Source organism: Daucus carota, chromosome 6 (genome assembly GCF_001625215.2).
Source record: "Daucus carota subsp. sativus chromosome 6, DH1 v3.0, whole genome shotgun sequence".
Taxonomy (NCBI): domain Eukaryota; kingdom Viridiplantae; phylum Streptophyta; class Magnoliopsida; order Apiales; family Apiaceae; genus Daucus; species Daucus carota.
Genome location: NC_030386.2, coordinates 28,747,971 through 28,774,843, shown reverse-complemented (window position 1 = coordinate 28,774,843; position 26,873 = coordinate 28,747,971). Strand labels below are relative to the sequence as shown.

Genomic DNA, 26,873 nt, shown 5'->3' with positions numbered 1-26,873 from the left:
TTTACCCCAAATTTAGATCTTTGGATCACTGTCCGATGAAAACAACTTACCCCAAATTTAGATCTTTGGATCACTGTCCGATGAAAACGTGTTCTTTATAGAAATTTTCTCATATAAGATGGTATATTGAAAATTTAAATATATATTTAATTTAAACATTCTTTCTTTTTCAGCTACGCCTTTGAATTAAAATGGATGGAGTATTATCACGAACTAACTACTACTCCGAAGTACAAGCCAGAGATACCCAGCCAATAATTTTTTGGCTGAGAATCATCATGTTTTAGGCGCACAATGCACGCATTTCCTACCGACTCTTTCAACTTGATAATGCGTCCAATAAATCATTTAGATTAGATTCTATAACCGAAATATATCTGTCTTAGTATTTGAGCTATACAACTCAAACCACTCGCTTCAGAAAGGCAAATATCAAGACCAATAATTATGTCTACCCAAAGTATACATCATAATATATGGTACTTGAAGGGAAGAAAAGCAGAGGTTAAGTAACACTGTAATAAAGTCTGCAAATACATGTAATCTTGAAAACTATATGATCATGAATGGCAGTCCAGTTGAAGAAGCACACGTATCATCAAATATTCATAAAGGCAATCTCAATCTCAAGAGGAATAAAAGAAAGTCCATCACAACTTTTACTTTAACAAACACTGTTTGCTCTGTTCTTTTAGTGTTTGTGTGTAGAGATTGTCAAAGCACTACAGAAAGTATGAGGTGTGCCATTCCATGCCAGCGCCTGGTTGCAGATTCTGTCTATTTCATGAGTTGGCTCACATTTTCATATTCTTCAAGTTAATTAGCACAAAATGCTCCGGCTTCCATGCAATTCAACCACACTTGCTATAGATTATCAAAAGTTGATGAATCATGATATTACTTTCGAACAGGAGTGCTGAGAATGATATTCATTTCCATTCCCTCAAGTTCCCCACTTATGTGAAAAGATACTTGTAGGGACTTCTAAAGTCGAAAACCCCAACTTAACAATCTCTGAATTTCATTGTCCCAATTATTGAGGGTTTTTTTGTTCCCATCCGTCTAAATTAAAACAGGATTTGAAATCAACTAAAAATATTACCTCTCATGCTCTCACTTGAGAATAGGGTTGGTGCAAGATGAAATGTGCTCCAACTTTTAAAGAAGGAAAATGTTAGAGCCCTCAAATACCATGTATCATGATTTAATTGACTATAACTCTATTGAATATAATGGATTCTTGCATATACAATAATTTCACCGATTAAAACATCCTAAAGTGACTTATCATTAACGTCAAGTCATTTAGAAAGAATTTTGGGTACCCAATTTGAGCTCTCCAACTTTCTCTTTAAAGAAAAGAAAGAAGCCATTAAAATCAAGATTCGCAATCAAGTTTGTTATAATCTTGCCATAGCTGTTCCATCCTCTCATCTTTATACACAACAATGTAACTAACTCCTAACGAACTATTCCACACAATGCCTTGTTGTTGAGGGTTATTAACTAGTACCGTAACATTTGTGACCTTGGCAGTTACACTGGCAGCACTAGCTGACTCTTAAATTGACCCTTACTTTCCCAGCAAAATAATCGACGTAATGAAAGAAGTACAATTAGTAGAAACATAGTAGATATGGTGAAGTAATATCTCTTTTGTACTCGGCAGTAGTTTACAAAGGAAACCTCATGACTGCTAGAGACATTCAGAGCTACAAACTGATCAAATATGAATGATATACACTGAGCTGCCAAGATCAGGACACAGATAGAATGTGCTTGGAATTACATGCACCCTTATCAATATAAAACACTAAATGGGCTCAACAAGAACATCAAGTTTTCACATGTCTCAAAAGTCTAGACTTATTAAGAGCATCTCCAAGAGAGTAGCTATATAATGTCCTAAATTATACTAATTTTGAGGAATATGATACAAAATGTCTTAACCAAGTATCATTAAGAATTTCATCTTTGGACAACGTAGATTGATGTTTTGTTAGAAAAATATGAAAATTACATATTGAATTACAGCTTGTTTGGCTTCTAATCTAGCAAGGAAGCATCCCATTCCGACCTCGATATGTGGAAAGTCCAACAGAGTCCATACCTGATCAATCTATTAACTCAAACCAGCAGATTCAAAGTCGGCTCAAGAAGTATGAGATTTAAAATCATGAGTCCAAGAGATCATTTATAGTTTATTACGTAATTCAAGTACTTGAGCAAGGTCTAGAGGACATGTTCAACAAAAGAGTGAGACACCAGTGTCTGACTATCAGTGTCCAATTTAAGCACTAGGTATGGGTGCTCGTATATATCACATAATGACACAACACAAAAAACTACTATTTCTTGATTATCAAACAGCTAATGAATGCAAACAATTCCTCTTGAACTGAAATGATGAACATTAGCCTTACCTGTTAAATTTTACGCTATATGAAACATTCCTAGAACCGTGGAAATGATCAACGACAACAACAGGTGGCCGAGAAGCGTATTTAGTCAATATTGGGACCCCTTCAGGGATATAATCATCTTCACTTTCATAACCTGCTTCATGATCTGGTCCAAGAGCTTTGAGCATCATAGCTAAGAGCATACATAATACCTGGTAGTTAAGAGCATAGGCAATCAACATTAAAAACAATAAAGGTTTACATGAAACATTTCACTTTAACAAATTCAAGCATAACCCTTAAGAGCTTCTAGCAGAATTGCATAATTGCTGACTAAGTTAGGTCTAGTATTGGTAGATTCTGTTTTCTTACATCTCCCACAATAGTGGATCCTTCTAAATTTCTCTAGCCACGTACTATATATATTTTGTATTTATAAATGAGATAATGTGTAATCAAATAAACTTTTCATCGGTTACAAATTTATCACTCTCTTATAGTAAGGAACGTCTGGTGCCTAGAGTAATTGAAGTATGAGCAATTAAGGATTAATCTAGTCTTGAGCTGAAATTTTCTAGTTATTGATAGACTTCTACTCTCTTTTCGTTGGACGGGACTCATTGTCCTGAAACTCTTACTTTATAAGATCATTTGATTCAATCAACAAACGCTCATTCTTTCCCAAGTATAAACTGGGGACCTTTTTGTAATTTCTTATCTATATCCAGTTGAAACTTCAACCTACTCTCGAATGTGATATTAGAATTATATCCTTAGCTAGCCCATAACTGAACCTCCAATTGCTGGCAAAAACAGTGGTAATCTTTTGGAGGCTTCTTAGTTGCAGGTGTTAATGGAAGTGATTAGGTACCAGTAACAAGTTCAAAACTGGAATGTTACCAGATTTTGAATAATACTGAATTTCATCACAAAGCCTGTGTCTGCGACCAACTTAGTAATTTCGTTCCAAATCCAGGATACAAAAAAGTGGGTTCTTTAATGCACTAGTAGTTAATAATTGCTAATGCACTCACTTAGTTACTTCTAGAGTACTTTCCCTTTGTGGGAGAGATGTACAACAAAGAGGAAGTCAGAAGAGAGACCTGTATGGTAATGAGAGAGAAGCCAATCCATTTACACATCTGAAAGTTTTTTCTTATAAAATCTTTCAGGTCAGCAAAGTTCCCAGTTGGGTCTTCTGGAAAGTCCTGACATCCCCAGTAAGAATTTTAAAAAAAAAAGAAGAAAAGAAAAAAAAATTGAACTGGCAATAATTTTAATTAAAGGATACCTCCTCCCAGTTGCTGTCCAAAAATATGTCCACCGAAACTGCAACTTCTAGCATGAAAAACAAAAAGACGAACAGTGCATACTACGATCACTTAAGGCCAACAAAGGCATAACGTCGTTTATTGAGATAATTTCCAGGCCTGTATATCCACGACAACTTGGGCAATACAAATTAATATGTAGAAATAATCCAAATCGGCGAAAGTGCTCAAAGATTAAAAGAAGAGCACTAAAATGATTTTCTTTTTAGCGAGGATATACAATATTCGACTAATTGTGGTCCGTGATAAAGAAAACGCTCTATAATATATGCTCAAAAATATCAAAAGTTCCAATGTGAACTAACAAAAGAATTGACATGAGAGAGTTATATTCAAAATCGGAAGTCCTGGACACCGGTATTCAGTACCGTCACATAAGTATAGCCAGAGCAGAAGGATACAGAAAAAAGGCCGCAACCATTAACAGTCTCAGCAGCAATGTGACCAAAGCATGTAATCAAACTCAAAGAAGCTCCAAGTGCAAAGAATGTATAAATAAACCTGCATATCAATAGAAACAAAAGAAAGCCATATAACTAAACAACAATTAAAATGCAATGGACTAAGGTATGAGTAAATAAGAATCTCTCAAGAAATATGGAGGGAAGGATTTACACTAATAATTGCTAATCCAAACAACAATATTGCCAAGGGCGGATCTGGTAAGAGGCATGGAGGGACACGTGCCCCTTCTAAAAAAATGACGTTTTTTCACCATTCTAAATTTTACAAAATTATAGAAGTGCCCCTTGAAAATTTGAAAATATATAGATGTTTTTCGAAAATTTGCTTGGTGCGCTCCTAAGAAAATATTCCTAGATCCGCCCCTCAATATTGCTAATCCAAACCTTACATGCAACATGGGATTAAAGTTCGAACTAACGTTAACTATAGCAATAAAGTAATAGCAATACTAACAAAAACAAATCATCATTAATCAAGATTCTTGCAGATAAAATGATAAGCATATGTGCATGTGTAAATGAGTGAGAGAATTAGCAAACCAGGGCAGGGGATGTTGATAAGCATGAACGTCCCTATGCCAAACAGTGAGCATCCAAAGGCCATATAGAATGGTAGCCAGAGCAAACATTGCGATCAATGAATTTAATTGCTTTAGTAACAATTTCAAGCAGCTCCTTTTCGTCATTCTTATATATATCTCCGGTTAATAAAACAACCAAGATGAGATGATTAATTCATAGTTTAATCCTCATGCTTTTTTAGGATAAAAGAGGTTTTAGAGTCCATCTACGAGCTCTAACTCTCCTCTCGCCTATTTTTTTGCCATTTAATCTGGATTCATGCCTTTTAAAATTTTAGAGTCCATCTACAAGCTAACTCTTGTCTCGCCTATTTTTTTGCCATTTAATCTGGATTCATGCCTTTTAAAATTTTTAAAATTTTAAACTCTCCTATGATTATCATTTGTCATTTTAGTTTTCTATATTTAATTATTGACAAATATACCAAGACGAATAATAGTTATAATAAATGTCCGGACATAATTTTAATTTTTAATTATTATTATTTACATAACATAATATATAATTAATTATAATAAATTATCAATATTTATATATTAGCAAATACAAAATAAATAATAATTGAAGTCCAAAAGTAACATCTGTATTTTGATAAATAGTTAATAATTATACATTACACGAAATTTCATGAAATCCAATTTCCGCAGATTTAAGAATAATATTATTTCAATTAAGATTTTGATAAGTTTTGCAAGAAAAATTGCACGTCATCACTTTAAAAAAATATTTTAATTACACATCATATATGATTTCGAGAATTTAAATAAAATAATGGTCTCATGGATGATATAATATATTTTATATAGTTCTCTAATATCTAATAAAATAGAAATAACAATTCTTATAAAAAAAAATTTCAATTGTTATTAAATTCCCGTATATAATATTACTCGTTAGTATAAATACTATATCATATAATATTTCTTTACACCGAAGCAAATGATTCACAAGAACATTCCCAAACTTGAGTGCATGAAACCGATAACATGAAAATCAGGTTTATACATGTAATACTTGTATATGAACAATAGAATGCAAAGCTACATCCATTATCTAAAAGTAAAATCCACTTGTGGACTGTAGTATACAATTAGAGTACTTATATATGAACAGTAGAAAGCAAAGCTACACCCATTATATACCTATCATCTATTACATCAGGGCGGCTATGTATATGGAGGTAAATATAGACAGCACTTTTTGTTTTTTTACAGAGTATACATGATGTGCAAACAACGAGAACTTCAGAACAAAAAAAGGCATAAGATCATACAACAGCACAGGAAAAACAAAAGTCTGCCTAGTGACTTATCAGCCTCCATAACATTCCTTCTAAGTCTTGGATTACTGTTAATTATTATATTATAAGAGCTTGTGTTGAACAGTGTTGTTTCTGAGATTCCAAAGAGCCTTGAGTAAACCATTCCTTGGCTTGTGCCAGTTCTGCTACTATTGAGGCTGAGCACCGGTGTGGAACTGTAGCTGCCTGGCATTGAATAATCAGGCCAATGTTGATTTTGATTTTGGCGATTATGCAATCGTTGAACTGGCTGCATAGAGGGAGTTGTTGTAGGAATGCGGCTTCCGCATCTCGGAGTGGAAGGTCTTTGTGGTATGACCAGACCTGGATGTGGAGCCTTGGCTTCAGAGTGTTTAGTAGTTTGGCCACGACCATAAAGTGGGACTAATGTTTCCTTTGAAACTACAGCCTTGCATACCGGGCATTGTGGCTCTTGCTGGTCTAGCTTTTCGGCAGAGACACTCTGGTAGTGAATCCATTTGTAAATGCAAGGCCAACAGTAGAGATGGCCACAAAAGGTGACTACTGGATCATGCACAAAATCTAGACAGATATTGCAGTCAAAACCTCCATTTGTACCTTGTTCGACATTATCCTCTGTGACATAGTCAGAACTGCACTTCTGTAGGAAAGTTCCATTACTTTCACTTGAGTCGCTTAAAGTGAAGTTCTCTTGAAAGTATTGTCCCATGGCCATTTGATCCATAATAAAACAATTAATCCTTTCTTAATTATTGTGCCTGAAGAGAAATATGAAGAAGGATCATAAGGTTGGCATATAATACAATTTAATGAAAATTAGGTACTTCAAAAAAATAAATTCCCAAATATTTTCCAAATTTAGCGTGGCATCTTTTTATAGGATATGCAAATCATTAAATAGACATAGACACCCTACCCTGCATCCGCATCAACTCACCAGTAAAATCATCCGATATTGACACATCACCAATTTGGAACCTTTTTTGGGAAAATAATTTGAGGTACCAAACACTACTCTTAGTTTAATATTAAATTCCAGAAACATCAACCAAATTAAAGTCTATGAAGTCTCAATTCTTATCCCTATATCCAAGGCTGCCCTTTCGAGAGTCATAATTGTAGTACTACTATGTGGATATGTTATACAATAAAAACATTATAGTTAAGCCCGTGGTCTGGAGATCCAGAATTCCATTATTCCCAAAAGTTTAATCGCTATAACCCAACCTGTTTGACTATAAAACATTTCAGTTTTAAAATTAGGGGCATAAATTAAGGAGTGGATGAATGTACAGTAATCAACGATATAATAGACAATAAGTGTGAAGCCAATAAAAAATAGACATGAATCAACGATATTTTCCTGCATTAGAGAGATTATATGCAACAAGGAGGCATTACACAATTTAAACCACACACTAGAAGACTGCATAAAGCTTACTGGAGCAACTGCCTAAGATACACATAAATCAACAATATTTCAATATAAAGGGTTAAGACCCGACATAGGACCTATGTTCTCTGCTGAAATTGATATACAACCATCTGCCCCTGGAGTTATCAGACATTCATAAAAAAAATATACTCAAAATCTGATTAACTGTTGCAGGATAATTAATTTCATCTCCTTCCTTAATTTAAATTCAGAATAATATTAACAGTTAACTTATGTCCGGAATGAATGACTGTACGAACAATTATCTTATATCTGAATGACAACTAATTTAAGTATTTTGTGCTCCGCGATCCTGATTGGACATAAAAAGTAACAGGCTCTTTAGACTTGAGTTTTGAGCTCAAGAAGTGATAAAGCTTCAATCTTTTCTATGCAACTTATCAATAGTTTAGCATCAATTCAGCCAATTTTGCAATCTACCGAGTAATCAGTCCAAAAATCATAATTTGAGCAAATACACAAGGGCATCTATAGTTCTGTACTTCTATGCAAGAGTCCATTTTTATTGGCTTTTAGAAACTCAGTTGCAATGAAAAACGTATATCTAATTGAGACAAGATAATAAAATGGATGCTGAAGTTGAACAGGTAGAAATTGTAACAACACAAGAACAAACGCAAAATCTCATTCAAGAATTAAGCATATATGTGCAAAGAGATGCAAAGAGAGGGGAAGGAGAGGGAGAGAGAAGAGAGGGAGAGAGAGAGAGAGAGAGAGAGAGAGTGCAAACTGAAATTCGAAGACTCGCCTGTCAGAGAGAGAGTGAGAGAGACTGTTTCGCCAGAAGTGGTGTGGAAATTGGAACAGAAATTGGGTTGAGAAAAATAATTAGCTATATAGACTCCAATACTCCACGGTTCAACTGATTTTTTTTCTTTTTTGTCATTTGCAGCCTACTTGCTATTTTACGCCAGTAGAGATAAAATTGGATAGATATGATATTTCAAAGATAATGATAGAATAAGATAAGATAAACAGGACTGTATGATTGAATAAGGAAGATAACAAAGAGCGCACTGCTGCTGCGTTTGGAACGGATAAAGACGTCAGAAACTGTATACGGCATGACTTCACCAGTTAGTACATTATTCGGGGGGCCATGCTGCCACTCACTTTAATCCTTTCTTTCCCCACCAATCTGCGCTTAGTATTTGTATAGTGTGACCTGTGAGCCAGTGTGTTGGTGAATCTACTGCTCTATGTTTTGGGTCCTTGTGCTTTCCGGTACCAAACAAAACTAAACATACTCGGTATATCCCCCGTTTAGAAAGGTTGAGAAGGACTGTTCCCGTGAAGATTTCCGGCAGCGCACAACAAATAATTAATGTATGATACGATACCTTACCCCATGTCCTTCTTCACATGGGACTTACCTAAATAATTAAGTTAAATTTGAGTCATTCAATTGAAATATTAAACTTAAAATTCTGCAGCGGAAAACGAATTTTTAGTTGAATTTGTATTCCAATATTCTGATATCTGTGTGTTTTTATTTGTAATTTTTTTACCAGATATAATCAACTCTATTCCGATATTCAATATACCTATACTGAATTTTTTATTTTTTAGTATTCTCGAGACTGACAAAAACATATTACAAAACCAGTTCTATTTCAATATAATTATATATTCACTCGATACCGTGATAACAATCATTTGAAAGATTTTTTATTCTCATAATATTTGTCTATATTTGTTTTCAGTATAATTATAATGATAATTCCTTTTCATGTTGGTCTTAATCAATCATTTTCGAAATTGATATCAACTTTTTTTTCCCATAATTTATGTGCTCATTGATCAAATTATATATTGTAATTAGATGTATCATAATTTATTAAAGACGACTAATATAGATGAAGATAAAATATGACGTTATTACTAAAATTGCTCAGTATACGAGTTCTTTTACGAAATCTTTTTCTAACACTTTAAAATTTAGTATAACAATAATACATCTGAGATTCGATTATAATTTTATATTGGATCAGGTTATTTTTTCATGAGTAAAACTGAAATCTCAATATTCAAAGCATGTTTCTTATATATTACTCGATGGTAAAATAATAAATTTTATTTAATTTAATCTGTTCCAATTTATTTTAAAATTTGATTTCAATTGCATTATTAATATTCAGTAATTTTCAGGGAAAAAAGAAATTTTTAATTGTAAATTATAAAAATAAAATGGAAGCAGGATGCAAGCAAAGAAGGCAGAGACAATGCTGTCGTGTGCAACCAGTTTGAGGGCTTTAACCTTGAAAACATTTCCTCAAACACATAGCAGTACTAATTATAAAAATGCCCTAAATCTGATAAACCCTAATCGCTGCTGCTTTATATTAAAAACCCTAATGGAAGAAACATCATCGGTTGCTGCATTGTCTTCATCTCCTAGCAGACAATTTCACGGCGATTCAGTTATTAGTGTTCAAGAATGGCAGTCATGGGGAACTGCGTCCCCTGTGCCTGCCATGGTTAGTGAAATTGTTGAGGATTTGAAGGCTTTGGAGAGAGAGTCTAATGCCACCATCACTTTTGGGGGCCAAGGTGGCAAAATTCAGGTCTTTATTGTATCTGTGTGTTAATGTGTGTTTATTTTATATGCTAATTTTTACAGCTCAAACTGGTCATTTGGTTGCAAATTAGTGATCACATTTTCAGTAGAGCTTACCATTTACAGTTACACAAATACGAATTATCGATTCGTCCTTCTCATAAGTTGGTTGTCATTGAATGTGAGTACCTCTTATGTATGCTGATATAGTTTCTACCCAATTTCGAAGGTAGTGAATATGTGCTAATTAATATAATGTAGACTTTGGAAAATAAATGGGAATTTGTGTAGTCCTCTTTAATTGTTAAAGGGAATTCGATATTGAATGAGTTTTATGTTAATTGTGTTTAGTTGTTTTAATATATAAGGGTTGTAATTTACGAATGCCTAGGGTTTAGCTTAAGTAGGTTCCAGTTTGCAGCTAAGATTTTGTGTTTTTATATCTTTATCTTGTTGTTATCTAGGGAGAACTGAAAATAACAGAGGACAAAAAGCATAGAGCGAAGTATCAATCTTTAGAAGATTCTGAGCAAAAGATTCAATTTTTTTCTGCTCGACAAGTGGCGTGTCGCTTGCTTGGAAGTAGGGATTACCTTTGCCAAAAGGTAAGTGCTTTACTTGTTTAGAGGATTATTAGCTTCTAACATGGCCTCTATTTTATCTGTGCGGATCTCCGTGTTAGTGTAAAGTGCAACACACGAAAAGATTAGGAAGCGGTGCTTGTTATTGCGTGTCGCTATGACCCGCACAGCTTGAACACTACACACAATATGGTGACGGTGCTCATCAATTTTATATGTAAATAATCATAGATTTATGAATTTTAATGTACATCATTGTATATTCTAACTAGCAATAAGTTTTGTAGAATGAAATGAAAACATTACACTTGTGAAGACTGAAGAGAACACGAAGCTAATAAGTCACAAGTCACTGCATCAAGCAATTTATAAATCCTGTAACAATCAAAGAGTTAATGTCACAATACAAAAGTAACAACTAGCAAGTAGGCTAGTCACTCATAAAATTATGCTTTAATGTTGTTCTGGTGCAAAACCACTGAAACTGAAAGTGTGCCTTTTCTCTTATTCTGAATTAAATAAATCAATCCTTCCCATTTAGGATTTGAACCTACGACCAGTCAGTTGACAGCCGACCACTCTACCACTGACCTTCCAAACTCTTTGCATAACTCTCTTTTGTTGTGGTCCTTGTTTCAATGCTAGAGACTGTTAGTCTTCTCATACCTCTAGAGAAGTTTTACTACTCGATCATATCCGCATTCTTTCTCATTCTGAATATGAGTTGTTCCGAATTTCGTTAACCCGAATATCATTTTTGAGGAGCCACACGAGAGACTTCTTTCAGTCCTGCTAGTGAGATCCCCTAACTTTGGTTTGAGCACTTCTTTATCTGTTTGTAATTGGTGACTTTATTAACACAGGACACGGGGGCAGCTGTGTGACAATACTACAGTGGAATTGTTTAACAACTGCCCTGCTGTCTCTGCTTCTGGCAAAGCTTCTACTTTACTTGCTTCTCTCGCGGTTGCTTGTGTGAAGTCAGTGTCTTTCTCACTTCCATCATTCTTAGCACACCCTGGCTTAATCTCCTCTCAAAACAAAAATTAATGATTTTAAGCTTTTTATTCCCCTGGTTAGAGAACTTTCCCGGCTGTCCCAGCACCCAAAGTCTGCTTGGATATTGACCAAATATCTACAAGCTGACAATAAGATATAGTGCTTTTTGGAACCCAGTTTTGGGGCTGTCACCCCAACCTAGGCCATTAGGCCAAGGATGCTGAGAAGGGCTCCTTGTAAGTGGTGAATAACAAAATTCCAATTGTGTTTGGATCTTGACATGCCTAACAGTAATGGGTTGGGACTTTTCTTTATTTCATCTTCAACACATGAACAGCCGAATCGGGTCACCGAGTTGGATCTGGATCAGTCCCTTTTCTCATTTCTTCTATCGCGGAGTCGCTTATGTGAAGTCCTGAGGCATTTGCCAGGCTCACCACAATGCCTCACAGTTCGGTACGCCACGCCATATGGTGGATTTTGCGTCACAGGGCTGGTGCAATAACAAATCTGATGAAAACATTAAACTAGATATTACATAAGATCAATTAAGTAAACATACCTTTTTGCATGGTATCACATTCAACATAGCTTATCTGCATTCATCTTTTGGTTATGTAGTGCTGGCTTCCTAAAGAAGATTGTATGTGTTCAAGAATTAGGTGCCGCACTGCCTGGGAAGGGATGAGGTTCTGGGTGTATATGCATCCAAAGGTATACTTTTCTTTAGTTGGTCTATACATAATTGTCTTGATATATATGTGTATATTAGGCTTTGTTCTAAAGATCCCCGATAGATCTTGAATTGGTAGCGGTCAACCTATCAATTTCGATTCCCGATTTCTACAACCATGATATTAGGTTGCAATGACCTGTCCTTTTTAATGCCCTTTACAGGATTTTTTAAGGCAAAATAACACTGGGAAGCTGTTGTGGCAAATATTTGGTGTTCAAGCTGCATCTTTATCTATTTTTGGCATAATTGAGCATGAAGAAATCATGTGGAATGAATTCATGCGAGCAGGTTTTTGTTGTTTATTTTGGACGGGTTTCTTTTATAATACCATTTTTTTTAATTCACATCACTATCATGCGTTTAACCGAACATTTATTAGTAAAGAATGTGAAGATAATGCTTAATATTCAAAAAATATTATCTACGTGTTACGTCATCATTGTCATAAAATTTGACCAGTGCTGAAAAAGGGTCAACTATTCTATCATGGTGTAAATTCAGCCTTGTTTCTTGATATGCTATTATTATTATATGATAGGTATTAGTTTCTTTTCGAACTATTTTATGATGTATTATACTTGATAGCATTTATCTGGACGCTTGCTATGTTAGTACTTAGTAACTAAGCCAACAAATGTGTAGCCTTCTGAGCCAACTCTATTTCTTTCTAGGGAAGAAAAATGTTTGGTGCCTTTATCCTAATAAGGATGCTGCAGTAAACTCTGTTCAGGATATCTTCAGTCAAAATACTTCAACAGATCCAGAAATCCCTACAATGATGGTATGGCATTAACTTAACAAACTGTTGCACCCCTCTTTTAACAAACTCCATGCAGGAATTGTTTGCATATATTCACTTAAAATGAATGGTCATAAGACCCTCATTTTGCATATGCTCCCTTAAATGAGTGGTCGTAAAGCAGTAAAGCCTACACCGATTATGCTCTTGTGCATCTGTTGCTTATCAAAATCAAGGATTTCATACTGTGATAAAGCTATTTTGTAAGCGAGCTTCTTCTCGAGTAAATTTAAAACTCTAGGAAGCACGAACCTAATTACTGTTTGCCACTTGTCACCCATTCTTCTTTGTATGAGTTCTTTTTAGTTAATTTTACATTGACAGGCAACTCATAACGAAATTCTGCACTTTATTCTGATTGATGGTACTTGGAGCAACTCTGCAGCGATGTTCAGGCGTTTAAAGGTATCTGCAGAGCTTAGTATATAGTCTTTCATTTTAGCGAAATATATAATATTCAGAAAAAGTGTAACTGTGTGAAGTCATAAAGCTTAGTTCTACCAATGCCTTACGGTATGATGGTTAATGCTTTAATCATTAGATATCTTTATATATATTTCAGTTTTCTATACTGATTCAGGACAGATTTCAAGAAAGAAAGAACAGATTATGAAGGGATAGAATTGGTTCTTATAAAATTCAATGTGGTTACATAAAGGCTTGGGTTAAAAGCTTGCAACTATTCTTGTAATAAATGCATACCTAGTAGCTACTCAAACTGATTTTTTTCCCACTTCAATTCTTCTTGCAATTGTAGAGTTTTGCTCGATCTATCCCCCCCCCCCCCCCCCCCCCCCCCCCCCCCCCCCCCGCTTTCAATTCATCTTGCAATCGGAAAAGTCCAACTCATGTGATTTAGAACTATCAGCTGATATCCAATAACCTGAACTACGTGCATTGAATTGTTGAGCGACATCATTTGTTACAAGAATAAGCTTCCAGTGTTGAAGAATTTAAACCCTATAAGTTGCAGAATCTTTTAGTCTGTAGAAGCCATCTTCTTATTGTCTGTTCATAGATTATGGGGGACGTCTCCTTGTAGAGTTCTGATTTTTAGGGCTTGTCTGTTAATATTGTTTTAGAGGTTCAAGGTTTCCTGTGAATCACACTTTTTTTTTCTGGCTAAATCCTGTGGAACATCTTATTCAAGACATTAGGAGGATGTTTGCTTATTGTTAACGGGTTTGTTCTTCTGCAGGAAAGAGCCAACTTGGTATGGAAGGAAGACCTATCTTGTATATCTCTCACCACTGGTGCATCTGCTATGCATAAACTCCGGTAAAATTCTTCCTCAATTATTATAAACTTATGTGCTTTTTACGTGGTTTTTTGATATTGGATTTCCTTTATCTCTCGACATCATTTCTTTGTTAACTTTAATGTGAAGCAATAGAAACTTTATTTATTCAGTAATTATGTACTTGATAGATAATAATATTCACCTTTCTGTCATTGTGTTCAAATTAATCTCAAATATTTTATGTTTATCTGTGATCTTCTGTTTTGATGGAAGCCCTCAACCATCGTGGGACCGAACATGTACAGCAGCAGCAGCTGCCAGTCTCCTGTTTGAGCTACAAAGTGTTCCACAGCTTAGCTCATTTGGACTGGCTGAGCAGGTGGAAGCAGTTGAAGATGGTCTTGAGAGTTTGTTGGAAGCTCTTACAGCTCGCAGGCTTCGTAGGGGCCGGTCGATAACACGTAAAGTGAGGCACAACCGTGATATCTGTTAGCTGCTAACATACATCACTGGAGTATAAAAAGTACCAGCATCAGCATAGAGTTTTTCTTAACACATCTGTTGACATATACAAACTAACAGCTTAGTCCAGAGACCATTTGTCACATTGAATCTCAAGTTTGAAGCACTTCAATTCAAAACACGGGAGCATTTGACTGAATTGATAAAGTTATACAAGAGATGTTCACCTTACGCCATTGAAATTATTCTAGTCTTAGGTGCTCCGCAACAGTGTGGCATTTAACTGTTACATTGTTTAATATGAATTTTCTGAAGGTTATAAAGAATACTAGTTATCTGCGTGTTTATTTATTATTTTAGTAATCTAGTACACTTGGAATTCAAGGAGTATGTGATTAAATGGACTATGGCCTATTGGCCTTGGTACTGTAGATCCAAAAGCTAATAGCAAGGAGAGAACAGGAAGAAGGGGTACGATGGAGCCAAACAATGTCAGGCAAGCTCGTATAAGGATCATAAAAACAAGTATAGTCGTTGCCTATTTTCGATATATTTATTCGACTACAAAATGAGTAGCTCAACTATTACTTTTGAGTATAAATGATCACAAGTGAAACATGCGAGAGACTTCGGAGTATATATATCTTTCTATCAGTCCGCCGAAAGCTGAGAAAAAGAAGTTATAAGCAACATTATTGCAGTGAAGAAAAATGAGATGCATGTTAAAGTGGTGGTGTTTGGCTTTTAAGCTCAGCTTCTAAATTTATAAGTTAAATTTTTTTTTATCAAACTAGAGTGTAATTGATAAATAATTTTCAAGAATTAATTGGGGATACACACATCAGCGTGGAATTTCCGTAAATGAACCCACTCATGTTTCGCTAACTTCTAAATTCTAATATTGATACAAAGGAAAATACGATGCAGGATTAACATGGTAATATTATTTGCGCCAGGCAGTGACTTATGTTTAACATGCAACATAAGTAAATTAAATTGCAGAATTAATCACTAAAATAGTTCAAAGGAAGTCGGTTCGAGTGGAACAGGACTATAAATTCGACTACGACCAACAATAAATTTAGAAGCAATAAGATAGTAAAACAATACTAGTAGGCATACTGTCATAAAGTTCGTTTTAGAATAGGAAAGTTACAAGAGCCGAAATATTTACTGAACTGAAGAAAAACAGAGAAACATTATGCTAAATTGTTTGGGTGAATCAAAGGAGTATAAATAAAGTGCGATCCAGTGATCCTCCTCGACAATGACTAGCTACCACTAGTCTACCAGTGCGGATAAATCAAACATTTTCAACGGTGAGCAGTGACGAGCGTTTCAATAAACCTTAAACCATCGAACCTGGGACTAAATTGATCGCAGCATTTCTTCTCCTCTGCTGTCTTCTGCCCCTCACAAACATCTCCTTTCTGTGACAACCAATGCCAACAATTAACATGTAGTCTAAACACATTTGAATCCACATTATGTTATGTAATGTAGGCACCTACCTGCGGAGAAGAAGAGCTAATCTGGGAAGAACCGGAGTCGCATGAAGCAGACGCGGCTGCTGATGCTGCTGCAAATACCAACACTCCTGATCTCTTCATCCTCCTGCTTATGTATGTATGTGTGGCACAACAGAAATCTCTTCACTCTCACACTTTATTACTTGTTGATTTGAAATCATACAGGTCCTTGACGCTCTATAATGTATAGTCTACCAAATAGGTCACGCCCACCGATGACGTTGCTACAGGGCCGGCTCTACCGTAAGGCAAACTAAGCAGGGGCTTAGGGCCCCCAAACAAAAAAAGGCCCCCAAATTTTTAAAACCCTTTTATATATATCTGAATACATAAATATTAATATTTGTTTTATTAAAAATTTGTTGAAAACAAACTTTTACCAAATATTTTAAATTTTTTTCATATATTTAATTAATATAAAAAAATTTGATTTATTATTTAAAAATGAGAATAATTAAGTAAAGTATCATTTTTTCTGAAAGATTTTTGAAATATAAATTATTTTTATTATGTTTCTATAAATAATATTTATCATATTTATATGAATATTTGTTCAAAAAAATTAATATATATATATATATATATATATATATATATATATATATTATCACAAATAATTATGATGAAATTAGTGTTTGAGCTTCTATTTTTAGTTTTCACTGTTGTGTGTACATCAATTTATAACTCTTCCTCAACGACCAGCTACTGAACTATTATAATCTTTTTTTTGATATCTTTCTCATCTTCATCGTTCAACATCCAATATTGAGTTAAAAGTCTTATATTAATAATTTTATATTATATCAAAAAAATTATATATAAATATGGAAGGGCCTCATTTTTAAGTTTTGCTTAGGGCCCCAAATTTGGTTGAGCCGGCCCTGCGTTGCTATGACTTTTTTTAGCGTTTGATTTCGAAATGAGGCATGATTTCACATGTTCCAATCTAGACCCCTTGAAACTGACTACCAACACTTGCTTTTCACTCGGGCTCCACATTTCATGTACTAGTCTGCACATTTTTTTGTTTGCAACTACCATGCTACTCCCTCCGTCCTTGTGAAGTATACATATGAATTGGGTACGGAAACTAAAAAAAATGTATAAATTAATATAAAATCATGAGAAATGAAAGAAAAATAGGTAAATTAGTGGATCCTATCAATATATACTCATTGATAGATTTGAAAAAGTAGTTAAAAGTAGTGGGTGGATGGAGTTTTTATATTATAAAAGTTTACTATTTTAGAAAAATTTTGAAATGTATAGAATTAAGTGGGACATCTAAAAGAGAAAAATGTATAGAATTAAATGGGACGGAGGTTGTACGCATTTTCTGATATTACGTGAACTGCTTTTTTAAATGCTTGCACAACGTTTCTGTCGGCCAAATTTGATGAGCAGTGAACCATCGACGTGTCAAATAAATACCGTGTATGGTTCGTATCGTTTTCAATTGCCAAAAATCAGACAAGTAAATATCATGTGTGTTTCTTATTGTTTTCGAGGACCTGCTACAGTAGAGACCGAATATTTATGGGTTGAGGGCTATGTGAACATGTTATAAAGGCGAGTATGGGAGTCCCTACAGATATAAAAACGAGAAATGTGAAACAAACGAGGAAGAAATCCGTGTTTATGATGTGGCAGCCAGGCCACACAATTAATAAGTTGTCACATTCATAGGTACAGTGCAGTGTTGGCGGTGGAGCCATTTCCAGACAATACATGGCATCCCGAGCATATTGATTCTGTCATTCTGTATCAGTTTTCAAACTTGTTCAAGTTACCCGTGTGTCACGGGTATATCTGATAAAAAAATTATTTGTGTTCTTGGACAGGTTTACAAGTCATAATTAGTTAAAGAGCGCCTTGCCCTTGTATAGGGATGGAAATATTATACTCTCTCCTCTGATATGGGACTCTCTCTTTGGTTATGAGGTTACGAAACATGTATAAAGTAGAAAAAACTAAAAAAAAATAGGTGAAATAGAAAGATTCGTTGATTTTTAATATATAAAAAGAAGATAGGGTAGCAAAAATAGGTGAAATATAAAGATTCGTTGATTTTTAATATATAAAAAGAAGATAGAATAGCAGAAGTAGTGTGAGAAAAGAGCAAAAGTTGGACTATTTTTGATAAATTTTAAAATATAAAGAATTGTATGAGATCTCCAAATATGAAAATGGTAAATAAAAATAATTGAGACGGAGAAAGTATATGTCTAATCCCACATGCATTTAGTTGTGAACCAGACTATTATAAATGAAAAAAAATTACTCCCTCCTTTCCATTTTAATAATCTTGTTTGCTAAGAAACAAATTCTCATATTATTTGTCCTTTTTTGTCCAATACAAATTTTATACAAGTTTCAATGTTAATATTTATTAGTCACACAATTTTCATGATTTATATTGTGGAGTAAATTACAGATTGTGTACCTGAAGTTTGCCATATATTCGATTTGTGTACCTGTAGTTTCGATATAGCAAATTGTGTACATCAAGTTTGAAAAACTTTACATAGTGTGTACAAACGTTAAAATTTTGTTAACGGCGTTAGTTTGTTTTTGAAAAAGCTGGTGACTAAACTGCAGTTTTACTACATCAAGCATTGCTTTCTTAACCTCATTTATACTATACTATAATAAGCCAACATGGGTATAATTTGTAGTCCAAGATTTTAGTTATATTTTTTGGTTTGGTACTGTCCTTTTGGTACTATAACTCTACAAATGTGGAGTCTATTAGTATTATATTGTTAAACAGTTTCAAATACTAAAAACACTCATAACAATCCATTATCATATAATATTTCATTAAAAAAATTATAATGATGTTATATATAAAATTATAAATATACAATTTTGAATATTTTCTTTTAACAAGAACTTTCATATAACTCTTTTTAACTTTAACGTGTTCTATTTTAATATAAACATGAATATGGAGTCCATTAGTATTATATTGTTAAATAGTTTCAAATACTAAAAACACTAATAAAAATACATTATCATATAATATTTCATTAAAAAAATTATAATGATGTTAAAAATAAAATTATAAATATACAATTTTGAATATTTTTTTTAACAACCTTCATATAACTCTTTTTAACTTTAACGTATTTTATTTCAAGATAAACACAAACCATTACATAACCGTTTCTAACTCTAATATTAAAAGTTATTGTTGTCAAAAAAATCAAGATTACAAAATTATATTGAAATTCGATTGATTAGATTACTGGTTACACGATCGGTTATGTTTAGAAAAGATTTGAATTTTCTGATTTTTTTTATTCTTAAATCTACATATACTAAATTTGGATTAAATGTACAAATATCCTCATATGAAAATATAGTCAGTTGAATAATATAATTTAATTAAAACTCAATCCATTAATACTAAAATATTAATAAAATGATGTTAAATTTTAAAATATAAATAATAAATTACGATTATATATCCGCCCGTGTTTTGAATATTTTTTTTAACAACCTTCATATAACTCTTTTTAACTTTAACGTATTTTATTTCAAGATAAACACGAACCATTACATAACCGTTTCTAACTCTAATATTAAAAGTTATTGTTGTCAAAAAAATCAAGATTACAAAATTATATTGAAATTCGATTGATTAGATTACTGGTTACACGATCGGTTATGTTTGGAAAAGATTTGAATTTTCTGATTTTTTTTATTCTTAAATCTACATATATTAAATTTGGATTAAATGTACAAATATCCTCATATGAAAATATAGTCAGTTGAATAATATAATTTAATTAAAACTCAATCCATTAATACTAAAATATTAATAAAATGATGTTAAATTTTAAAATATAAATAATAAATTACGATTATATATCCGCCCGTGCTTCGCACGGGTTAAAGGCTAGTTAACATAATTCCACAACTTAGCATATTTTTGAACATGACTAAACTGTAGTTTAGTCATAGGGGTGAGCATTCGGTTCGGTTAACCGAAACCGTACCGAATAACCAAAATAATTTCGGTTCAGTTAACTGAAATTTATATTTCGGTTCGGTTTTCGGGAGCCAAATTTATAATTTTCGGTTTATCTTCTATTTACAAACTAAAAAATTGGCTGCTGACTGCTGTTACTTGCTCTGCTTGGATCTTTGATGATTTAAAATTGTAGATATCAGACTTGCAAGCGAGAGTTTCACGTTTTCAACTATATTTTAAGAATTTCGGTTTCGGTAATAACCGAAAATTAAATTTCGGTTCGGTATTCAGTAGAAGTTTTTGATAAATTTCGGTTTTGATTAACCGAAAAAAAAATTCGATTTCAGTTCCGGTTAACTGAATGCACACCCCTATTAGTCACCAGCTTTTTCAAAGACAAACTAACGCCGTTAACAAGATTTTAACGGTTGTACACATTATGTAAAGTTTTTCAAACTTGGTGTACACAATTTGATATATCGAAACTACAGGTACACATATCGGATATGTGGCAAAGTACAGGTACACAATCTGTAATTTACTCTTATATTGTGAGTTGTGTTGACTTTTAACAAACTGAATGAAAACTTAATAATATTTTTGTATAACCAATGCATGACAATGATAATACGATTTTTTCATGGTGGGCACATGAACACACGCTAAGCATTAAAATTTATGAACTCGGTGATTTTGATTAGGTTACCTTATGAATCTCTTTTCAATTACAATAACCACATTAATTAAAATCATCCAAATTCAGTGTTCCGCATATGGTTATGGATACACGAGACAAACCATCCTTAACATATGTGATTTGTGCAAAGTGAATTATTAAAATAAAAGGAGGGAGTATTCTCAATGGAAGGTGAATAGCCCCTTAAATTTTCATATATTTCCGTTTCATTACATTATCCTCGTGTCATTTAAGAGAACTAGTTGAGAAGCCGCGCGTTGCGGCGGCCTATAAAAATTATATTAATGATTCAATATTAATATTTGTAGAATAAAATAATTCTGTGCATGTCTATAAAAAGTATATTAATGCTTTAGATTTAATATTTGTAGGATAAAATAAATTTTATATTATAAAATTTTTGATGTAATATCAATACTAATATATAACATTGCAAAATTGGACTATAATTCATGGTGAAAAAATGAAATAAATTTATACACGTAATTAACAATTTAAAGCACGACGAATCTTAATTTTATTTGTGTTTTTCTTTTGAAAAGTAATCATGTTCTTACATTGTCACCTTCCTCCAATTTTTTTAAATTGATTGTGCACAAAAACATGTAACTTAAATCCGTGAGTTGTAGTATTGAGAGAGAGGAGGTTGTGTTTAGATGATCCAAAACCCTACAATTTACGGGAGTATTTATAGGTGCAAAGAGAATTGTGTGCTACTCTTTCTCATAATTAAATAATCTGAAACAAAATCAGATTAAAGCTCTCAAGCTACTATATTCCATAAATAATCTGAAACAAAATCAGATTTTGAAACTTGCTTGTAATATACCCGAAACTAAAACAGGTAGTTCTAATTTTTGATATTTTTCATCCAAAAATTCCAAAAAATTATAAAAAATAGAACGGAGCGATGTTAGAGGCGCCACCTACACGCCCCTTGCTTCTTCACCATATATTCTTGTATACAAAATAAATCATATAAAAATTAACAACAAACATGTCCGATGAACAAAACAAATATTATAAAATCATAACAAACAAACATACATCACTAATAGTTAATTTATTGATATCATCCATCAATATCATGTCAAGACTCCCGTGTTTGAATTTGTCGACTCCCACGTAGCGGTCTATAACTACATTTGCTTGCAACAACCTTTATTTTTTTAATACTATATAAATAGCCTTCACTTATCGCTGCATAAAAACGGCACCACCGAGTTAGAAATCAAGCAAAAAAACTATCACCAGAGAGAGATAGGGTTGTGGTATTGAGAGAGAAGAGGTTGTGTTTAGATGATCCAAAACCCTTCAATCTGTAGGGGTATTTATAAGTGCAGAGAAACTTGTGTGCTACTTTTGCCCATAATTAAATAATCTGAAATAAAATCAGATTAAAACTTTCAAGTTACTATATTCCATAAATAATCTGAAACAAAATCAGATTTTGAAACTTGCTTCTAATATACCCGAAACTAAAAAAGGTAATTCTAATATTTGATATTTTTCATCCAAAAATTTCAGAAAATTAGAAAAATAGAACGGAGCGATGTGAGAGGCGCCACCTACACGCCCCATGCTTCTCTTTTATATAAGTATATTGATGGAAGAAAAGTGTAATAATTGTTTCCTGGCTAGAAAGTAATCGCACGCCGAGTAAAACCAAGAAAAATATTCTTATTATCTCCACTGTCCGCCTCCAAAAACCGAAAGCACACATCTACTCCCCTCTGAAATTTAGACACAATCTCCTAAACAAACATAAACTAAACCCATCAGCTGCTGCGAACTTTCCTTTTTGCACACAACCTACGCAAAGCACCCCACTTTCTCTCCCTACCATCTCATCTATATCACTCTTCCCCGTAACCCCCCTCCCTCTCTCTCCGCCAAACCCTAGTTTCTTACATCTCTCTCTCTCGTTATCTCTCTATGGCATCTGGGTCTTCTTCAGGTCGGGTCAACTTGGGATCCAAAGGGTATGATCTTGGCAACGAGGACATTCTTTCCTCTTACTCAAATCTTGACACCCTCAATGACAATTACTCTGATCCTGGAATTATTTCTGGAAAGGTTTGCTTCTTTTTTTTTTTAATCATTAATGTTATACATCATACATGTCTGTGTTTATATATCAATTTTTAGTGAGTTGGGGTTTTGATTTGTGTTTTTTTTTGGTTTACTTTATTTTGTTTAAACTATGATCTTTGATTGAATGGAGCTTTTTTTGCTATGAACAGATCGATTGATTTAGCACACTTACTATTGATTTCGGCAAGTGTTGTTTTGTTGTTGATTTGTTGATAGTATCTGAGATTAGTTTGCTCAAGTTTAGTTGATGCTGTTTTGGGAGGATTTTTGTTTATGTGGTGTAATGACGTGGAGAGTTGCGATGCTCCTCTTGGACAAGTTTGAACAGTCAATAGGAAGTTAGTTGTTTGTTTGTATGATTAATAATTACGATGTAGTTAGTGACTTGATGTAAATAATTTAGCTTATATGACATTGATGCAGTTGGTAGATATAGGTGCCTGTAATTGTTATCAGTTTTTATTCACATTTTGTGGCAGTGATTAATGTGTCGTCGGAGTTTTTAGGGGGCTTACATTGAAATGGTGTAAAATATGCGCCTTCTTTTGGTGAAAATAAAAGAAGACTGGAAATACCTAATCAACTAGGTTTATTTACATACTTGAGACTTGAATGCAATAAGTTCACCTGGTCTGATAGATTGCTATAGAAAACATTTTATCTTCTCCTTCAAGTTTTTTGTGGCTATATAAGCTTGAAAGGTGTCCAGACTCCAGTAACGTGAATTATGCACAAGGCTAGATGTTGGAATCCATGTGTATATGACTAACTTGTTGCGTTGTATCTGTAATGGATTAGGTTCTGATGGATAGGCTTTTGCAATGCAATTTTATCTATTTGTTGGTTTTTGGTGGATACATAGATATTTTGTCAGTCTCAACCATTTGCAATTCTGAATCATGTTATGTCAGGGCAGACACAAGTATCTTGGTTTTAAGTTTAGAGACGAGACACTCGTCCTCTACTGTTCTGATTTATGAAGAGTGGGTGAATTGTACGAGAAGTGATTAACATTTGGATGTAAAATCAAAAGATACACTTGAAAGTTTGGGTTTTGAAGTTTATATTCAGTGTTTGTATTTTTAGTACATTTAAAAATAAATACATTCTGCCGGCTTACCTTTTGTGTTGAATATAGATAGACCTAAATGTTATCCACATAAGCATGTCTTGTTATAAATTAGTGGTTCATTAACGAGCAGTTTCAGATGATAACATATATCTTGAATCTGTCCCTTGAAGGCATGCACATATATATTGGATATAATCTCTTGATGGTTCAATTCACATATTTCTCTTAGGTTACTGTCTTTGTTTTCAAATCTGCAATGAAGCACCCAAAAATACCAAAAATATATGTCGACACCGAATTCTAGACCATCATTCTCATGCTTTGTGTCACGTTTGCTCTTTTTTTTTTTAGAATTTGTTGTTGTGGAGTCAGCCTTCCAGTCATGTGTGCCTTTATTTTTCTGATGACTGTGGAAGCTCACAATATTTTTTATATCTTCTTCCAGCATCTGTGAAATTTTATTGCCAAGTACCCCTTGATTATTTACATAGCTTTCCATGCAAACAGTTTATCAAATTATCATCATTTTCTTCAGGATTTCCAGAAAAGTAGAATGGCACAATCATCAGCATTCCCTGCTCCCTCTTATAATCCTCCGGAAGAATACGCTAACCAAGATTTGGCCACAACTGTTGAAAGGACAATGAAGAAATACGCTGACAACCTGATGCGCTTTCTGGAGGGAATTAGTTCTAGACTATCACAGCTCGAATTATACTGTTACAATCTTGATAAATCTGTTGGGGAAATGCGTACAGAGTTAGCTCGTGACAATGTGGAAGCAGATTCGAAACTTAAATATATGGAGAAGCATCTACAAGAGGTGATTCTGTTTCTAAGTACTTTTACTTGAGATGCAGTAACTTGGCTTTTTGCTCTCATTCTTTTAAAGCTATATTTGAAGTTATTTCTGATTTCTTCTGTTCTCTTCTTCCTTCAATAGCAAGTACCTCAACTTCTCCAGATCTGTATGTAATATATTTGCATGTTGTACCCTACAGGTCCACAGATCCGTACAGATTCTGAGGGACAAACAGGAACTTGCTGAAACTCAGAAAGAACTAGCTAAGATTCAGCTTGCACAGGAGTCCAATTCTTCAGTCCATTCCCAACAGAGTGAAGAGAGAGCTTCGCCCCCTGTTTCTGACCCAAGAAAAAATGACAGCCTATCAGATATGCATGGCCAACAACTAGCTCTTGCTCTACCTAATCAAGTGTCTTCACAACCTTTACTTCCCACTAGACACGTGGAGCAACACCAGCTACCCATTTCACAGCAGCCAACTATGGCACCTCAGGGTGTTATGCTATCCCAGGGTTATTATCTACACCCAATGCAACTTTCAAATATACCATCTCAGATGCAACAAACTCAGGGTCAATATTTACCATCTGATTCCCAGTATCGGCCTCCACCACAGCCTGCACAACATCAAGTGAATCAGACACCGCAAAACCACTCCTTATCCCAGTATCAGCAACAGTGGTCCCAACAGCCATCTCAGCAGGGTCAATCAGAACAATCATCTTTGCAACCCCATATCAGGCCCTCGTCGCCTGCTGTTTATTCTCCTTATATGCCTGGCCAACCAGGAAACCCATCTGCCCCAGATACCCACCCAAATAGCATGCAGATGAAAGTGTCATATACAGGAATTTCTCAACCCACTTCAAGCCACGCAGAATCAATGTCTTATGGGTATGTTGGTGTTAGTAGACCAGTTCAGCAGCAGCAGCAGCAGCCTTCCCATCAGCATCTGAAGACTACTTTTGGAGCACAGCCGGGAGATGGATATGTCACTTCTGGACCTCACCCAACACTTTCCCCAGGAAATGCTTATATGATGTATAATGTTGAAAGTGGAACCCCGACACATGTTCCTCAGTCTCACATCCAGCAAAGTTCTTATCCACAAAACCAGCAACCCCCCACTGCCACGAATGTGATGGTTCGTCCTCCACAGATCATGCGAAACCATCCCTACAATGAACTGTTTGAGAAATTAGTTAGCATGGGTTTCAGAGGAGATCAAGTCGCAAGCGTGATCCAGAGGATGGAGGAAAGTGGCCAACACGTTGATTTTAATGCTGTGCTCGACCGGTTGAATGCACACTCTTCTGCAGGTTCTCAGAGACCATGGTCTGGCTAAGTAACAATTTCAGCTTCTAACATGGCCAACTACAACGACAATCATGACGCGTTTTTAGTCTACATTGTGTTGAATAAATCTGATGTAGTTGGCACGTTTATGGATAGATTGAGGGATGGATGCATGGTATTATTTTGCATTCTCTTTCAGATCTATCAAGTCTGTTACTGATTGTTATGTTTCAAGATTTAATACGTTTACGTTTTAACAATTTCTATCAAAAGATCCCTAAGCCCTTTTATCTTCTATAAATTCGATCTTCCATGTATAAATACTTTTTACTATTTGATATCCAATTGGCAATTTATCTAGAGAAGGTTGTCCAAAATATTTTACGCATTTTTGGTTCAAAACGATGCAACAAAACAAAACAACTCAAAAACATCAATCAGCCAAAATTCTATATCATTCAGCCGGAGGTGCGACCAAAATTCTATACGAGATTGCAACGCCGTTCAAAAATT

At 34.2% G+C, this 26,873-nt stretch overlaps 4 protein-coding genes and 1 long non-coding RNA gene across 6 annotated transcripts; 2 read left to right on the top strand and 3 right to left on the bottom strand.

Annotated features, from left to right (window-relative positions):
- Window positions 1–1,642: 1,642 nt before the first annotated feature.
- On the bottom strand, window positions 1,643–4,244 carry LOC108226203 (tetraspanin-19). The gene is made up of 4 exons (XM_017401148.2): window positions 4,135–4,244; window positions 3,694–3,774; window positions 3,506–3,610; window positions 1,643–2,614 (listed from the first exon to the last, which is right to left on the bottom strand). The coding sequence occupies exons 2-4, from the start codon at window positions 3,745–3,747 to the stop codon at window positions 2,420–2,422; spliced, it is 354 nt and encodes a 117-aa protein (XP_017256637.2). The 5' UTR covers window positions 3,748–3,774; window positions 4,135–4,244; the 3' UTR covers window positions 1,643–2,419.
- A 1,556-nt stretch (window positions 4,245–5,800) lies between these two features.
- LOC108224530 (E3 ubiquitin-protein ligase RMA1H1) lies at window positions 5,801–8,530 on the bottom strand. 2 transcript variants are annotated; one of them, XM_017399179.2, is made up of 2 exons: window positions 8,248–8,530; window positions 5,801–6,819 (listed from the first exon to the last, which is right to left on the bottom strand). In XM_017399179.2, exon 2 carries the CDS (start codon window positions 6,783–6,785, stop codon window positions 6,024–6,026), a length of 762 nt encoding a protein of 253 aa, XP_017254668.1. In that variant the 5' UTR covers window positions 6,786–6,819; window positions 8,248–8,530; the 3' UTR covers window positions 5,801–6,023. The 2 variants fall into 2 exon arrangements, with proteins under 2 accessions (XP_017254668.1, XP_017254667.1); XM_017399178.2 differs by having other exon boundaries at window positions 8,266–8,528.
- Window positions 8,531–9,726: 1,196 nt separating this feature from the next.
- On the top strand, window positions 9,727–15,248 carry LOC108226202 (uncharacterized). Its single transcript, XM_017401147.2, has 8 exons — window positions 9,727–10,081; window positions 10,539–10,679; window positions 12,276–12,368; window positions 12,552–12,678; window positions 13,062–13,171; window positions 13,514–13,594; window positions 14,388–14,467; window positions 14,703–15,248. The coding sequence occupies exons 1-8, from the start codon at window positions 9,740–9,742 to the stop codon at window positions 14,920–14,922; spliced, it is 1,194 nt and encodes a 397-aa protein (XP_017256636.2). The 5' UTR covers window positions 9,727–9,739; the 3' UTR covers window positions 14,923–15,248.
- A 739-nt stretch (window positions 15,249–15,987) lies between these two features.
- Window positions 15,988–16,591, bottom strand: LOC108226798 (uncharacterized). The gene is made up of 2 exons (XR_001807724.2): window positions 16,403–16,591; window positions 15,988–16,321 (listed from the first exon to the last, which is right to left on the bottom strand). It is a non-coding gene; the product is annotated as an uncharacterized LOC108226798 (long non-coding RNA).
- A 6,235-nt stretch (window positions 16,592–22,826) lies between these two features.
- On the top strand, window positions 22,827–26,620 carry LOC108192819 (uncharacterized). The gene is made up of 3 exons (XM_017359315.2): window positions 22,827–23,169; window positions 24,795–25,082; window positions 25,261–26,620. Exons 1-3 carry the CDS (start codon window positions 23,029–23,031, stop codon window positions 26,407–26,409), a joined length of 1,578 nt encoding a protein of 525 aa, XP_017214804.1. The 5' UTR covers window positions 22,827–23,028; the 3' UTR covers window positions 26,410–26,620.
- Window positions 26,621–26,873: the final 253 nt, after the last annotated feature.

What these genes read in the sequence shown, in the direction of transcription:
- LOC108226203 (XM_017401148.2), bottom strand. Translation starts at nt 3,747, where the DNA reads ATGCTAGAAGTTGCAGTTTCGGTGGACATATTTTTGGACAGCAACTGG. An exon ending in TGGACAGCAACTGGGAGGAG is followed by an intron (nt 3,611 to 3,693) that starts GTATCCTTTAAT and finishes TGGGGATGTCAG; the next exon opens with GACTTTCCAGAAGACCCAAC. An exon ending in TCTCTCTCATTACCATACAG is followed by an intron (nt 2,615 to 3,505) that starts GTCTCTCTTCTG and finishes CTTAACTACCAG; the next exon opens with GTATTATGTATGCTCTTAGC.
- LOC108192819 (XM_017359315.2), top strand. Translation starts at nt 23,029, where the DNA reads ATGGCATCTGGGTCTTCTTCAGGTCGGGTCAACTTGGGATCCAAAGGG. An exon ending in CTGGAATTATTTCTGGAAAG is followed by an intron (nt 23,170 to 24,794) that starts GTTTGCTTCTTT and finishes CATTTTCTTCAG; the next exon opens with GATTTCCAGAAAAGTAGAAT. An exon ending in TGGAGAAGCATCTACAAGAG is followed by an intron (nt 25,083 to 25,260) that starts GTGATTCTGTTT and finishes TGTACCCTACAG; the next exon opens with GTCCACAGATCCGTACAGAT.
- LOC108226202 (XM_017401147.2), top strand. Translation starts at nt 9,740, where the DNA reads ATGCTGTCGTGTGCAACCAGTTTGAGGGCTTTAACCTTGAAAACATTT. An exon ending in GAATGAATTCATGCGAGCAG is followed by an intron (nt 12,679 to 13,061) that starts GTTTTTGTTGTT and finishes ATTTCTTTCTAG; the next exon opens with GGAAGAAAAATGTTTGGTGC. An exon ending in CAGAAATCCCTACAATGATG is followed by an intron (nt 13,172 to 13,513) that starts GTATGGCATTAA and finishes TTACATTGACAG; the next exon opens with GCAACTCATAACGAAATTCT.
- LOC108224530 (XM_017399179.2), bottom strand. Translation starts at nt 6,785, where the DNA reads ATGGATCAAATGGCCATGGGACAATACTTTCAAGAGAACTTCACTTTA.